This window comes from Gopherus evgoodei, chromosome 1, assembly GCF_007399415.2.
Source record: "Gopherus evgoodei ecotype Sinaloan lineage chromosome 1, rGopEvg1_v1.p, whole genome shotgun sequence".
In the NCBI taxonomy this organism is placed as follows: domain Eukaryota; kingdom Metazoa; phylum Chordata; order Testudines; family Testudinidae; genus Gopherus; species Gopherus evgoodei.
Window position 1 is genome coordinate 204,574,152 of NC_044322.1, and position 15,722 is coordinate 204,589,873.

Sequence of the window (15,722 nt, forward strand, 5' to 3'; positions counted from 1 at the left end):
ACCGACGCCCCACCCCCGCGCATGCGCGCGCGGCCCAGAGTAACCCGGAAGTGCCTCAGAAGAGGTGCGGAAGTGCGGGGGGGGGGGAGCGTCGGTTGGCTGGTGGGCTCGCGGACCCGGCGCGTGGCGGCCAGGTGAGTGCGTCACGCCCTCTGGGAGGGGACGGCGGGGCTGGTCGCTCTGCATGTTGCGGGCTCGCATCGCCCGAGCGGTCTCTGGGTGACGCCGCAGCCGCGGACCCTGCGCGCGAGGCTCGTTTTTAACCCCCCGCCCGGACGGGGCCGCTCGGGCGACGGTAGGAGACTCGCGGCCGCGCAGGATGGGCGCAGTTACCGGCTGGGCCTCGCCGAGGACCGCTCCGGGACCACAGCTCTGCCAGAGCCCAGCCCCCCGGGGCTCGGCCTAGCAGCCCCCCGGTGCCCTCCGCCTGTAGCGCGGGGGCGTGACACGCCGGCTGGCGGGGCCACTTCTGGTTGGTGGTTTTCCTGGAGATCTAATCAGGTGACTTAATCTTTAATTCCTGGAGACTCCCGGCCAAACCTGAAGGGTTGGCAACCCTAATACCGGCCTGTGCCCAGCTGCAGCCGGGAGTGGGGACTTTGGCCCAGGCCAGGCTCCCCCGCACAGCGCCCGGTCACATCTCTGCTGGGCTTGCGGAGCAGACGGCGTCAGAAAGAAAAACAAAAACAAACAGCCTCGAAACAGAACCTAGCGCGGCCTTCTCGTCAGGTTAGTGGTGTCATGGAGAGGGGGATAGCTCCCAAAGCCTGCTAGGCCCTTTCCAGACACAGAGAGCGCCGGCCCTGTCCTGTCCTCAGAGGAGTTACTGCACCATGTCCTAGAGGGACAAAATAGAGTTCAGACGAAACGTTAGCAAAATTCGCAGGCCCATTTTAGAGGACTAATTATTGTTTCACCCTGAGCACTTTCTTTTTCTTTAGATTTGGTCGTTCTCTCTCCCATCGAGCTCCATCAGCCAAAGGGGAAAAAATGACATCTCTGGGGAAGAAAGGTAAGTATTCTTCCTTTACTAACGATATACATTCTGGTAATTCTGTATTCACTTGGGAGGTGTTTAATTACAGAACAGAGCTGCAGTGTATGCTAGATGTAATAATGTAACTTTGGGAGGTGGGGGGAAAGATTGTGGGAATCTTCCTTGTTGCAGTGAAAAGCGAGAGATATAGTAAAGAGCCTGGGTGGAGGTGGTAATGAAATGTTTTCTTTTACCTTTGGATCCCTACTTCAGATCAGGCCAGGACAGTAACAACTGAAAGTTATTACTCTTTGATGGCTCTTTGGTAGCCTGAGATGATGGTCTTCATCTAGTTCCTAGCAGATAGGTGTCTAGCATTTATTTGGCTCCCTTACTTTTATTACAGTAGAATAATGAATTAAGCATTAAGACCCCTCTTCTGCAAACAGACCTGCACAAGTAGACTTTTGTGCTAGCATAGATCAGTTTGTACGCAAAGTACCTAAATCTGCAAAAAGTAGGAAATTCAAAATTAAGGATTCTCACTCTGTCCTTATCTCACACTGTAATGGTGAGGCACAGCAAAATGTATATGGTCTGTTCTTGGACCTGCCTATTGTGCAACACTAGTAAGAAGTCAATCTCTTTTACACCTTAATGGACATGGTTTGCTGAGAATATGCTAAACCCCTAAGAATTTTATTCTCTGAAGATATTCTTTTCTTAGTCCCACCTTTTCTCAATGTTGGTTTAGGCAGGCATAATGTGTTACTTCAGGTGGGATGTGATAAAGGCCTTAATAACCAGAGAGAGATTAGCATTGGCAAGGAAGAACACAGCAGACCCTGTTTTACTAACTGCATGAGGCTATTGAAGATATTGTTTTACATGAGCAAGAAATCAATTTTCTAACAAAAAGATTTCTTGACTAGACTTGAAAAAACTAAATTCTAAAAAGCTCTTCTCTATTATCTGTTAACTAGTTGAGCTCTTGAGTTATTTCTGGGTTTACATATGTGACAGATGTAGCAATTTCCTGCAGTATCTTTGGGAGATCTTACTGTATTAAATTTATTTATCAATGTGGGCCAAGGATTGTATGTCATCCTCCCCCATGGAATTATCACAGCTCCTCCAGGAATTAAGAATGGGGGTGGGGTGGGGTTGGGGTGTGATTAGGCAAATTCACTCAGGTTGAGAGGTACCACCACCTAGAGAGGCTCACATATGCTGGTTCAAACTGGATTCTCCAGAGACCAACAGACAAAGAAAGGTCCTATGGATAAATAGCCTGATTGTAAATGGACTCAGGGACTTCTTTCTGATCCAGCAAATGGACAGGACCTTCTGTCCAAGGGAGGCCTGGAAAGGTTGGAAGGACTTTGGCCAACTGAAGCCCCATAAGATAGATGGATGATCTAGTAAGCTTTTAGCAGGCATACAGGAACTCATTGTTTTTTACTGTTTTTTCTGTAATGCTTTCATTTTAGGAATAAATGTGCTTTCTTATAAAAGGCTGTGTGGTAACTTTTAACTGCTGGCACTTAAACTAAGGTTCATAAGCCTTCAGAGAGAAAGCAATGCACAGACGTTGGCCTGCTTAGGCAGGTCTGATTTGCTGGGAATACGATAGTGTAGGCAGAGAACTGTGAGCCTGGAAAAACCTTGGTCAGAAGGGAGAGAAACACAGGTTTTCGCCCAGCCGAGGTAATGGTTGAGAGGTGGAAGCCTAAAGGTGGGTGCCCTTGGTGGACCAGGGAGAGGGTGCAGTTCCTCTGAAGTGTGACAACATAAATTGGGTCATATGATTAGAAGGTCAAACGTCAGTCTTCAGTGTTCTTTCACCAATTTAGACTCATACACAGTAGAAATGGAAAATATCATTGAAGATCAACCATTCCATGTCCCTGCAGTGTGGCAGTACTTGGAAATTCTTGTTTTCTAGGCAGGAAGTGTGGCACAGTGACAATTTTACAACCAGTTTAGGGTTGTGTGCAATTTAATAAAACCCAGCATCAATAGAAATGTTTGTTAAATGTTTGTGTTTAGGTAACTTTTTTTAATTAAACATTGCTCTGCAGTGGTAGAAACCCAAACATGCCAGCGCTTGGGGGGAAGATTGCAGGAGAACCAGAAACAGGAAGTGATTAGTTAATTCCTCTTTCCATTCTCCTCCCCCGCTGCCTCCCCCTTTTTGGACAATGAAGTAAAACAGCACAAATAGTGAAAAGTTTTATTATTTTTTTTAATTTTTCAGGATTTACAACTAAGTTATTACTAGGCACAGTTAAGGGAAAAAACTTATGAATGTATTGTATTGACAGTATCTCTTTAAAGTTGTTGTGAAGCAGTCTAATGCTTTTCAACAGGGAAGGAGTGAAATCCTCTTGGCTTTGAAGTCAAGGTTCAGTGGCTAATGTAGTGAGTTCATACAGATTTCCTTCAAAGTGGCTGCTGTTGACATTTTTATCTATATAGTCTTGTTTGTGCAATGAGCATGTAAATATAAATAAAACTAAAAAAAAAAAAGTCCTGATGAGATAGATGGCTGGATTTTGTATTACTGACCTACTGATTAATGAACACACTTATCTGAGTGCAGTTTCCCTTTTGAGTCCTAATTGAATCAGTGTCCCCGCACTGTGCTGCTTTGCAGATGCATTGTAAAACCAAGCTCCTTCCAGAGTTTTGTTGCCATTCTTTTTGAATTTCTGCAACTCCCAATGGTGTAATAAAATACATATATTATCTTCCCATTGTCTCCAAATTAGCCGACTATGTCTCGTCACCCATCCGTGGACCTGGAGATGGCATGGAAACTGAGCAGCCACCTAAAACTGTGGAAGTAGTTGCTGGAGCCCACAATAGAAGTCGTCATGCCCATCACAGTCCACACAAGAAAGCTATCTCTTCCCTGAGTCCTGGAGTTCTCCAGCTAGGGAAAATACACAGTGATAAATCAGTGGAGATTGAAGCTGTTAGAATACTGGTTCCGAAAGCTGCTATAACTCATGTTGTTCCTACCAAAAATGCTAAGGTGGCTAAATCCCTGGGACACCATAAAGGAGAAGACTTCAGCCAGTCAGATGGAGTCACAGAACCCAATAAAGAGCTGTTGGAGCTAAAAAATGCAGTAGAAAAGCTCAAGAATTCAGAAAGGAGATTGCTACAGGATAAAGAAGGTCTTTCCAACCAGTTACGGGTACAGACAGAGGTAAGACATTGAGGACTGTTTTTTGTGAGAGTATATTTGTAGCTTTATTTTGTTTGGGAAGTCTGAGGAGACCAGTATGATGGTATAGTCTGACCTTCTGCATAAGACAGGCCAGAGAAACTCACCAAGTAATCTCTGAATCAAACCCATAACTTCTGTTTTGAGCTATAGAATATATCATAGAAAGATATCCAGCCTTGATTTAAAAACGTCAAATGATGGAGAATCTATCACTCCCCTAGGTAAATTGTTCCACTGGTTCATTACACTTGTTCAAAAAATCCACCTTTTTCTGAATTTGTCTAGCTTTAGCTTCCAACCATTTGTTCTCTCTGAAATCTACTACATTTTGTTTCTGTGGTGTTATGACAGCAGAAACATTCATTACTTTAAAAATGTAATCACAAGGGGATTCTTAATATAATTAACAAAGACAGTGGGAGCATGCAAATATAGAAAAATTGGCCTGCTGCACTGTATAAAGTACTCTGCAAAGGGCAACACCATAAACTCAGCTACAAAAATAATTTTTCCCTACTGAACATAGAAATTGCTATACAGAGAATACCAGTGTTCTATCTAGTCTAGTATGCTTTAAGACAATGGCTTGATGCATCTGTCAGATGCTTCAGAGGAAGATGGAAGAAGCCCCATAGTGGATAACTATCAAATAAATCACCCGTAGGGCAAGTTTCTTCATAACCCTTTTAGCTAGTGGTTGGTTTATGCCCTGACAGAGATGACTGGATGTCCAGCCTAATATAAACTGCAGATATCTAAATGGCTACTCCTTCTGTAAATTAAGCCTGCATGCTTCCCTCTTTTCACTTCTCAGTGTAGTAGACAAATGTGCTTACTCTTTCAGACATTAGTTATACAGGCTTATTTAAGCAACTACAGTGATAGCAAATAAGTTGCTTGTCTTGAACCTTTTAGTAATCATGAGGCTTAAAACACTTGTCCTTCAAATTCCCCAAAGGACTTGTATCTGCCCTAGCTGCAGTTCTTCAAGTGTCTTGTAATTATTTCCATACAAAAGCCTGACATATTGGGAAATCAGTCCGAATCTTTTGTTAGCTAATGTGCTTTCTAGAAGCACACTGCGATTAGAGATATGACGTATAATAGGTGTTCTTTCCTTGGCCTATTCTAGGTGAATCGAGAGCTGAAGAAGTTACTTATTGCTTCGGTTGGGGACGACCTGCAATATCACTTTGAACGCATGGCGCGTGAGAAAAATCAGTTGATCCTAGAAAATGAGGCCCTTGGCCGGAATATGTCTCAGCTGTCTGAACAGTTAGAGCGGATGTCTATACAGTGTGATGTGTGGCGCAGCAAATTCCTAGCAAGCAGGTATGGTTTTACAGTAGTCTGTGTCACTATTGTCTTGGGCTCCCTTGGTAAATTAGTATAATGAAAGAGCCTTTTGAAATACATACACATCTACCCTGATAGAACGCGACCCGATATAATACAAATTCAGGTATAACGTGGTAAAGCAGCGGGGAGCCCCAGGCCCTTTAAAGCGCCACCTGAGCCCCGCTGCTTTACCGCATTCTATCCAAACTTGGGTGGAGCTCCAGGCCCTTTAAATCACCGCCTGAGCCCGGCTGCTGGAGCCCCGGTGGTGATCTGAAGGGCCAGAGGCTCTGGCCGCTGCGAGGAGCCCCAGGCCCTTTAAATCCTCATCCGAGCCCCGCTGCCAGAGCTCTGGCAGTGATTTAAAGGGAGCAGGGCTCCCCACAGCAGCTGGAGCACTGGGCCCTTTAAATCACCGCCAGGGAAGCCGGTCCAGTCCGGCACAGCATACCAGCTCTTGCCGGCACGGCGTACCAGACCGAACCCGATATAACTCAGTCTCACCTATAAGGCAGTGAGATTTTTTGGCTCCCGAGGACCATGTTATGTTGGGGTAGAAGTGTATATGCAAGGGAATAGCTGTAGGAATCCTTACTCTGAACTGGAAATCTACCATGAGCTCTGGAAAACTTCAACCACCACAGCTCTGCTTTCTTATGTTTCCAGCCACTGTCTGCACAGTTTTGAATAATTATTCAAAATTATTCATCCCTGTGTACACTTGTGTATCTTCAATGTCCTTATCGAAAATTGTAATACCATAAACTTTACTTTTTTTTATATAACAGCTGTGCAGATGACAAGCTGAAAAGGGGTTTGTGCTGCTAGTAAAGCAGGGTTCCAACGTATATGACAATAACATTTATTGGCACAGAAAAAGATTTTTAAAAAAGATAAGTTTGCTGAGCTTCTGAGCATGGTGCCAGGCACCTTTTATCTATCAAGCATTTGTAATGGAGCATTGCTGGAGAGGGTGTGTGTTTGTTTTTACGTTGGGTTGATGCTCCAGTGAAGGGGAGGCTATCTATTTTGGAGATTTTAATTAAGATGTGTTGCATGTTTTCTCTAAATACTGTGTTGGTGCCTCAGTGTCCCCATGGCAGTTCTTAAGTATCTGGTAGAGCAAAGGGCCAGTGCACCCAAATGCCTAACACTCAGTCTCCTAGCAACTGATGGCCTGGGCCCCTCCTCTGCAAAGGTGCCAGCTGAAGGTGTTGAAGACAAAGAGATCAGGTGACCTCCTGGCCCCGGGAAAGGAGCTGAGCAGAGAGGAGGGGCTGGGAGGGGTTGTTAGTCTGGAGTTGGCTGGGGACGAGGAGTGAAGTGCAGACCTGAGGGTCTGGCTCACTGACCCCCAGAATGGACCCGGCTGAGGGGTCCGGTTCGCTGTATCTACAAGCTCTGTTTTAGACTCTGTTCCTGTCATCGAATAAACCTCTGTTTTACTGGCTTGCTGAGTCACATCTGACTACAAAGTGGGGGTGCAGGACCCTGTGGCTTCCCCAGGACCCCGCTGGGGCAGGCTCGCTGTGGGAAGTGCACGGAGGGGCAAAGGATGCTGATGATCCAAGGAGAGACCCAGGAGGTGAAGACGTGTGAGCTTCTTGCCCTGAACAAGTCTGCTCCAAGGGAGAGGAGGCTCCCCAAAGTCCTGACTGGCTTGGTGGGGAGCAGTTCCAGAGCATCGCCCGGGGACTCCGTGACATGCTGAGCTTCTGAGCATGGTGCCAGGCACCTTTTATCTATCAAGCATTTGTAATGGAGCATTGCTGGAGAGGGTGTGGTTTTTTTTTTACATTGGGTTAATGCTCCAGTGAAGGGGAGGCTATCTGTTTTGGAGATTTTAATTAAGATGTGTTGCTTTTTGTTTGTCAAGATCCCAGATGTACAGTAAAACACAGGAGCAGGTCTGTTGAATACAATTTTCACAAATGGGACTTAGACTTAAGAATAGAGTAGACAGAGGATCTGTAGTATACCTGGTATGACCAAATTAAAGACTTTACAAATGCAGTGCTCTACGATTTATATTTAATCTACTCTTGAATGCAGAATATATATATGACTAAACACAAGTTGGCTACATTTAACAAAGCACATTCAACAGAGGCTCGGGGGATCGGCGATGGAATATAGAGCCTCTTACCTGAGGTTGCCAGTTTGAATCCAGCCCAGGTCATTAGTAACTGAAAGGTGCTACTATAAACTTAGGTGGTGGGGACCTATGTACCATGATTTCCATATTCTTAATTCAGTTATGTCAAATCACCACCACCACCACAGTTGGTACCTTTGTTGGCAATCCCAGCAGTGAGGCCAATGATTGGATACAAAAAACGCCCTCTCTCTCCTACAGCGACTGTAAGGTAAGGGTTGAAGTACCTTGGCAGGATAGTATTTGAGAGGCTTACGTTGCTGATTCCTATGCTGTTCCTTATTTTTGGATGGATAGGCCTCTCAATCTGGCAATTTCCATCTCCCTCCTCATTCCAAGTCACACAAAGTAAATCACATTAAGATAACTGTGCCCTTAATTAGTATTTAGACAGTGATATATCAACATGTATTAATGTATGTGGCCATAATGATAGGAAAAAAATGTCCACTTTAAAATAACCTGTCAAAAAGAACTGCCACTTGCAAGTGCAAAATGAATAAACCAACTCAGATTACTTGCACATTAGCTCAAAATAAACTACTGGACTTATAATGCGTTTCCTTTCCCTTCATCCAGTATTTGATAGAGTAGGTCCCTCTCCCATCAAACATGAATCTGAGACTCAGATCAAGATATACATATTAGAGAACACCAACTCGGGTTTGCAATTCTGGCTACTAATGACAGTTTAGAAACTTTCTTCTCAAATTTTAATGTGATTGCAGGATTTGACAGGCCATTGCCCTTAAAGCATGAGCCATGTTGTGGCAACCCAGAGTATATAATGTAATGACAGCATTAGGCACATGATTTGATGACAGGACCACACAGTATGATGGTGAATGCTGACTTTGGTTTTAGTGTTCGTTTTTCACTAGGTGAATTTTCTGATTCAGCCAGTGAAGAAGAATGTGAGATTTTTTTTTAACCTGAAGTTCTCTTCTTATGTTCCTACAACTAGAGAATGAGGAATTCCGTAGTATATGACTGTGAGTGATGGTCGGATAAGTGTTTTTGCATTTTCTGAGGACTGGAAATCAAATCCTTCTGGGCTCTATTCCAACTCTTCTTGTGTGACCTTCAGTAAATCACCTGTAACTGAAATGCAGGGTTAAGAGAACTGATCAGATTATCCCTTCCCTAATTCATAGGCATGTTGTGAATCTTAGGTTAATACTTTTTGGTCAGAATATTTTACAAACAAGCTTCTCATTAATATTGAAACCTGTAGTATATGGTTCCTGCATTGGCTTTGTAAAATATATTAGGGACTCTCTGAAATATGGGTTTAGTCAGTCAGGTGTCACCATTCCTAATTAATTGGGCTCTTCAGCATGATTGGTGTGCCTGTGTCATGGGCTGAGAGGAACACTTGTGGGAGCATCATGTGACAATGGATTGGTACTTGCTGAGTTGTCTGTAACCCACTGCTCTGAGTCTTTTGGTTTGTCCTTTTCTGAAAGAGGCAGTGAGGTGATATTTTGAGAGATATGTATAATTACATGTTATATCTCCTCCTTTGTAACATTTTTTAAAGGAAAATCTCCAATGGAATCAGCTGTCTTTGGGATTAGAGAAAATCTCTTTCCTCTAAACTGATAGCTGAGAGTGACCAAAGGTGGTTGGGATCTGATAGCTATTAGTTTGTTTCTAAGGGATCTTTGTCTAGATCATCTAACCATACCTTTGTTAGTCTCAGACAGGCAAATAAATGAGCAAGAAACTGAAACTGAATAGACTTGCTATTCCCCTTGATTTAATTCCCAGAGATGACTTCCCATAGGCTGTTCTTGAGGCATATTAGTGGGGCAGCCTGTGCAATCAATGGTCCTTGCTTCACCCTGCTCTTTGGTAAAAGACGACTATTCTCCAGTGCTGTTACTTAATTCCGTTGACAAATGTAACTTGTCGCAAAACATTTTTTTAAAATTTTAATAGAGACTTCCTGTTTTATTTTCTTAATCAACCACCACATACTGGGCATTTTGTTTAAACTCAGTCTCAATCACTTGTTACAAAGCTGCCTGTTCTGTATTAGAGACCTATAAGCAGCCCGAGGGTTTTGTGACAAACAATAGAGGCTAAAAACAACCTGCACTGGCTAACACAAGAATCCCTCTTCCTGGATTGCATTTTTTCAGATTGGTCTGTAACAAATTTTGATAAAATAAAGTCTCAGCTGCCTGAAATGCCCTTTTTTCAGGCAACAATCAAATGTATATTCAACCCAAAATAACAAATGAATTTCTGCAACAAAAAAAAGTGTCCAAAAAACCCTTCCTTTTTAGCTTAGCCTTTGGGAGTCACTCAGGGAAGCATTTTCCACAATGCCTTCCATAGCGCCCCCTCTCCTAAAAAAGTGTCACTTTTTTTAAGACTATTAGGGAGCATAGATGATAAAATCATAATGCCACTATTTAAATCCATGGTAAACACATTTGAATAGTGTTTGCTGTTCTGGTCACTCCATCTTAAAATATATATATATTTAGAATGGGAAAAGGTGAAGAAAAGGGCAATAAAAGCTGCCATACAAGAAGAGATTCAAAAAGTTTGGATTGTTCAGCTTAGAAGAGATGACTATGGCATATACGACAGAGGTCTAAAATCATGGATGGTGAGTAGAAAGTGAGTAAAGAAGTGTTATTTACCCCTTCACATAACACAACCACCAGGGGCCATCTGATAAAATTAATAGGCAGCAGGCCTTGTTAAAACAAACAAAAGCAAGTACTTTTTCACACAACACACAGTCAACCAGTGGAATTTGTTACCATGGGGCGTTGTGAAAGCCAAAAGTATAAATGTGTTTTAAAAAAATTAGGTAAGTTCATGGAGGATAGGTCCACCAATGGTTATTACCCAGTATCATCAGGGATACAAAAGCATGTCCCTCAACCTCCTATTGCTGGAAGCATCCAGCACTGGGCACTGTGAGACAGGATATTGGGCTAGATGGTCTGGTCTGACCCAGTATGACCATTCTTATCTTCATCTGCTCTTCCCGGCTAAGTCCTGGTAAAAAAACAACTGCATTTCTTGATTCCACAGTTGAGAATGGAGGAAAGGAAGCAACTGTGCCTTGCTAATGGTCCTGTCTTTCTGCTATTTGTGTTAGTTTGGTCCTTACAACCTTGCTCACATCATCTAGTGTGCTGTGCAGATTCCTGTGTGAGCCCCAAAAGGCCTCCTTATTACAAAACATTTCCTGTTCCTCAGTTTTAAAAAAAATAAAAGCCAGGCAAACATCAGTTTTAATTGACTGCTCTTAATCCTTGAAATATTTGATCTGCTAAAACTATCTGCAACAGAACCAAAAGTGAAAACTAATTATATTTCTAACTTGCCTGGTAAAAGTAGCTGATTTATTGGGGATTTCCTCTTTTGCAGAGTCATGGCTGATGAGCTGACCAATGCCAGAGCAATTCTTCAACGCCAAACCCGGGATGCACAAAGTGCACTTCAGGATCTGTTGAGTGAACGTGACCAGTTCCGTCAAGAAATGATTGATACACAGAAGTATGATTGCTCTTTACATTCTTTTCATCCTTTATACTGGTTTTATTTTCCTGCCCTAAATGTTACTCAGTGCATTTTTTATTACTGTGGTCTCAGTTTAGGTAGTCTTCTGACCTAGAATCAATTCTCAACACTATTTCTGATATTTACAAAAAACATTGTTGTGACTGCTGCGCTTGGTGCCCTCTTGTTGGTAGTCTCTCAAAAGAAAGGTTGAGGATTGAAAGAGCCATATCAGTTGAACATCTTCCCTTTTCACCCAAAAGAGTTGTTAATCCTAGGTGAGGGTTGAGATTCATCGGTTAGCTAAAGATAAATGTATAGGACCTCAGTCTTCCTGACTCTTAGTTCACCACTTGTCACCAAATTCTCTAATCATGATGGGCTCCTCAAGCCTTGTATTTTATTAGTGGGCTACAGTCTCTGGTGAATGGCCGTATGTCCCAATCTTGTTTAAATATTAATTCTTATTTGTATGTTTCCTTGAATGTTTTCATATCCCTTGTCCAACTTGAATTGTAAGTTCCTTGGGGCAAGATGGCCTCTATTTGTACCGCACCATGCATCATATTGCACTGTATAATTTACATATGATAATTCAGTTTTTCCCTGAACAGATTATTAGAAGAGCTGCTGGTTTCTCTACAGTGGGGGAGGCAGCAGACTTATTATCCTAGTGCTCAACACCACACTACAGCAGAACTAGCAGCAGTGAACCATAAACTGGCTAAAGCAGTGAGCTCCCATCTTCTTGGAAATGTTGGCACTAACACTCCAAAAAAGACTTCCCCATCGACAGAGTTCTGCAACACTCCTGCTGAGAAAATGGCTGAAATGGTAAAACCCTTACTAGAGCTCCAAGTTTGTGTCCCGATTAGCACTGCATAGGTGCAGCTTCCAGGAAAGGCAACTTTCTGGTGCATCAGAACTAATTACAATCTAGAGTGAGTGAAGTGCATAGGCAATAGAGAGCTTTTTCAGTACATCTAATCTAAAAGACCATTCCCTAAGCAAATATTTAAAAACTGGAAAAACTCTCTCTTTCTCCTTGGCACTAGGAGGTAGCCTACATCACCACTGTATGTCTTTTCAGTAGCACCCCTTAGTGTAGTGTCTAATCTCTGTACTGCTAATTTAGACCTGCACAGTGATCATGCATAGAGGCTCTGTTGTTTGTCTTCCTCATGTTCCAGGAAACTGCAGCAGGATTTTTTTCTCCCTCCTTTTCTCTTAGACGTTGGCTCTAATAGATCCGCCACCCCCCCCCCCCCACCAATATATAGTCTAGACTTGACTGTATCCCTGCCAGCTATAATTTTGGGGTGTACCTGAGGACTGGGAATTCCATTTCAAAATAAATGGCTTTACATCAGGGCAAGAAGATCATTAGAACATTAAGACCAAAACAATGACCTAATGAAGATGTAGATAAACGAGTTCTCCAGAAACAATGAGCAGCTAGGCTAGAATAACAAGCAGGAAGACTTTAACAGGAAAGTACTGCTTCCCCTCCCAGCCTAGCTGCTGCACTTCAGAAGTGGTTGGGACAGCATTTAATTTTAGGCTAGGGAACTAACCAGGGAGCATCAACTTGAGAAGTAGGACGGAGAGGGGAAAAGATGAGGAAGAAAAGGGAGGTGGGGCAAGGAGGCAAAACCCGTACCATTTTCAAAGTAAGCTCCCCTATCCCCCCAAAAAATCCAGTTACTGTAAGTACAGGTGGAAGGAAATTTGGGGAAGATGATAAAAGTAGCGGAGAAAGTGTTTAGCTTTTCCCTTTAGTATTTGGTCATCATTGTAGTATGAACCATTTCCATAGGAGTAGCATCCCATGCATAAAACTGCCAAAAAAACATATTTTAAAACTAACAAGCTATCCTCTACTAGAACTGAATCCCCCGCAGGAGTGTACTAGGTGGCTGTCAGTACACTTCTCAAGCAGCCGAAGGCATAAAGCACTGTGCAGATAGTTGTGGCATACTGCTGGACTTAAGCATGTTTGCAAATATCTGCTTAGTTCAGAGGTCACTCTTTTCTGAACCTCTGATCTTGCCTTCTTGTAATGAATTGTAGCCTTTAAAAAAAAACAAAACCATTACCTTAGTTCTGATGAATGGATTCCAAATTTGTGACTCTATATTCACTGCACTATGAAGTTACTCAATGTTAAGAATTACAGTTCAAGATAAAAACTGACCGAAGCATGAGGATTGATAAATTTACATTCACCTCAACAGCGGCCACCAGCTGCTGTATGTAAATGGAAGTCAAGGATAAAGCATCTTGGATTAAATAACATCCAGTCCATGTCTGATACTGAAATTCTCTTTTAGGTGCTGCGAGTGTTGGATCCAGTTGCCTGTACTGAAGCATCAGCAGAAGTTCCCTTTTCTGAGCCTTCCCCACCCTCCTTCTTTTCCACAAAGAAGAACATTGGTCGGTTTCACCCATACACCAGATATGAAAATATAACTTTCAACTGCTGCAATCGCTGCCAAGGAGAACTGATAGCCCTTTAAAATCATTGTGCTGAAGACAAAATAAAGCTAGTATATCTATGGATATGCTAACTTTTCCCTGAATGACACTAGTGATTTATTCATTCTGATTTCCTTCTTTACTATTATCTTCTTGGGGATTTTATGCTAGAAAATGTATTTTTTACTTCCTGTAACTCATGCTTAGGGACCATCTACAGTAATCTGTGGTGGGATCATAGCTTCTACAGGGCTGGAATATGGTTAGTGCTCCTATTTACAAGGGCAAGACCAAAATGTTACAACAGTACAATTTATAGTGTAAATAGCGCCTTAGATATGTAGGATTTGTAATTATATTATGAAATCTTAATGAATTTCTGCTCAGGGGAAGACAAAACCATGAAACTATTTATTTAGGTACATAGACAAGTGATGCATCCACTTGAAACCTCTGAATAACGCTTCCTTTAAAAGGGAGTTGAAATAAATGCTAAAGTGAGAAACATTGAGTTATTGTTTAAGTATTTTCATTTTAAAAAGGGCAATAGAATGCACAATCATATCTATGTGGTTTAATTTTTCTCTGTAGTTTTACTCAGTTTGCTGTGGTGCTATGGTCAAGTATTTATAGTCCTAATAAAGTTACAGGATCAGGTGCAATTAACGTTTTGGGTCTTCAAGTTCAGAAGGGGGCAGCAGGGCACAGTTCAGAATTCTTACCTTGATGAAAAGGGGTAGAGAAGCCTCTTTAAGAAGACATTTGAATGAAATTGAAAGGTGTTTAAGTAAGAGTTGGTGCTGAATGGATTGCGGAAGCTAGTGTGCATGAGGTTGAAACAAGTGGATTGGAAGCATTTTAACTCCTAGAACCAAGGTGCTGCATAGCTAATACTCAGCAAAGATTGATGTGGCTCCTTTAGTACATTGCTTTAAAAACTGACACTTACTTTATGCTTAGAGGCAAGATACTACACATGAAAATCTTTCATAGGTATTATACCTATGGAGGGGCCTGCATCATCAAATATTAGGTATGCATAGGCAGTGACAGAGCATACTATATTTTTACTCATCTGGCTTTACTAGGTTAATGAGACAAGTTCAAAGTACGTATTAGTAACCAGTCTGCCAAATACAGCCTGAAAAGACAGCTTGCAGGGTTCTTCTCTGCTTGCTTATGTACAAGTTAGACAGGATATGAGTCTTCTACCATTTGTTAGGGAGCTTACGAGCTCTTTTTGAACAAAAGTCATTCATAGAAAAATCATGCTAATATCTTACAGCACTCTGGTATCCTGCCACCCCGAACAGATACAGTATACATAGCTTTGGTATGTAATTAAGGAAAAGGTCTCTAAACCAGTCACTAACACTTCTTTTTGGTAAATCTAATACTGTATGCAGGGTATAAAAGGCATATGTTTTTGACTGCTATTCTTGGCCATGCTTTGGCCTGTGCAATTAATATGCTACAATAAACATTCTCTACCTACTTTTATCATGAACGAAGGTTTGGATTTTGTATACTTGTGACAGTCTTTGATTCCACAAATTCTTTGCAGAATCTAAGGGTAGGTCTACACTACAGCTGGGATCGACACTCTGCGATCGATCCAGCAGCAGTCGATTTAGCGGAGTGGGTCTCAAACTTTTTTTTTTTTTACTGGTGACCCCTTTCACTCAGCAAGTCTGAGTGCTGCCATCTCCACCTCCCCCAATAAATTAAACAAATTTTAATATATTTAACACCATTATAAATGCTGGAGGCAAGCAGGGGTTGGGGTGGAGGCTGACACTTCGTGACCCCCCAAGGGGTCCCAGTCCCCAGTGTGAGAACCCCTGATTTAGCAGGTCTAATAAAGACCCACCAAATTGACTACAGTTCGCTTTGCAGTCAACCCCTGTACTCTATCCCTGCCGAGAAGAGTAAGGTAAGTCAACAGGACATTTTCTCCCATTGACCCCCTGCAGTAACTCGACCTAAGGTACGTCGACTCCAGCTATATTATTCACATA

At 42.4% G+C, this 15,722-nt stretch overlaps 1 protein-coding gene across 2 annotated transcripts; it reads left to right on the forward strand.

The window, feature by feature from the left end:
* The first annotated feature begins 2 nt into the window (after positions 1-2).
* BLZF1 (basic leucine zipper nuclear factor 1) lies at positions 3-15,211 on the forward strand. Of its 2 annotated transcripts, none has more exons than XM_030583490.1 (7): positions 3-134; positions 942-1,012; positions 3,748-4,190; positions 5,344-5,543; positions 11,098-11,226; positions 11,844-12,063; positions 13,560-15,211. In XM_030583490.1, the coding sequence occupies exons 1-7, from the start codon at positions 22-24 to the stop codon at positions 13,743-13,745; spliced, it is 1,362 nt and encodes a 453-aa protein (XP_030439350.1). In that variant the 5' UTR covers positions 3-21; the 3' UTR covers positions 13,746-15,211. The 2 variants fall into 2 exon arrangements, with proteins under 2 accessions (XP_030439350.1, XP_030439361.1); XM_030583501.1 differs by lacking the exon at positions 3-134 and adding an exon at positions 510-729.
* The last annotated feature ends 511 nt before the right edge of the window (positions 15,212-15,722 follow it).

What these genes read in the sequence shown, in the direction of transcription:
- BLZF1 (XM_030583490.1), top strand. Translation starts at nt 22, where the DNA reads ATGCGCGCGCGGCCCAGAGTAACCCGGAAGTGCCTCAGAAGAGGTGCG. An exon ending in ACCCGGCGCGTGGCGGCCAG is followed by an intron (nt 135 to 941) that starts GTGAGTGCGTCA and finishes CTTTTTCTTTAG; the next exon opens with ATTTGGTCGTTCTCTCTCCC. An exon ending in AGCAAATTCCTAGCAAGCAG is followed by an intron (nt 5,544 to 11,097) that starts GTATGGTTTTAC and finishes CCTCTTTTGCAG; the next exon opens with AGTCATGGCTGATGAGCTGA.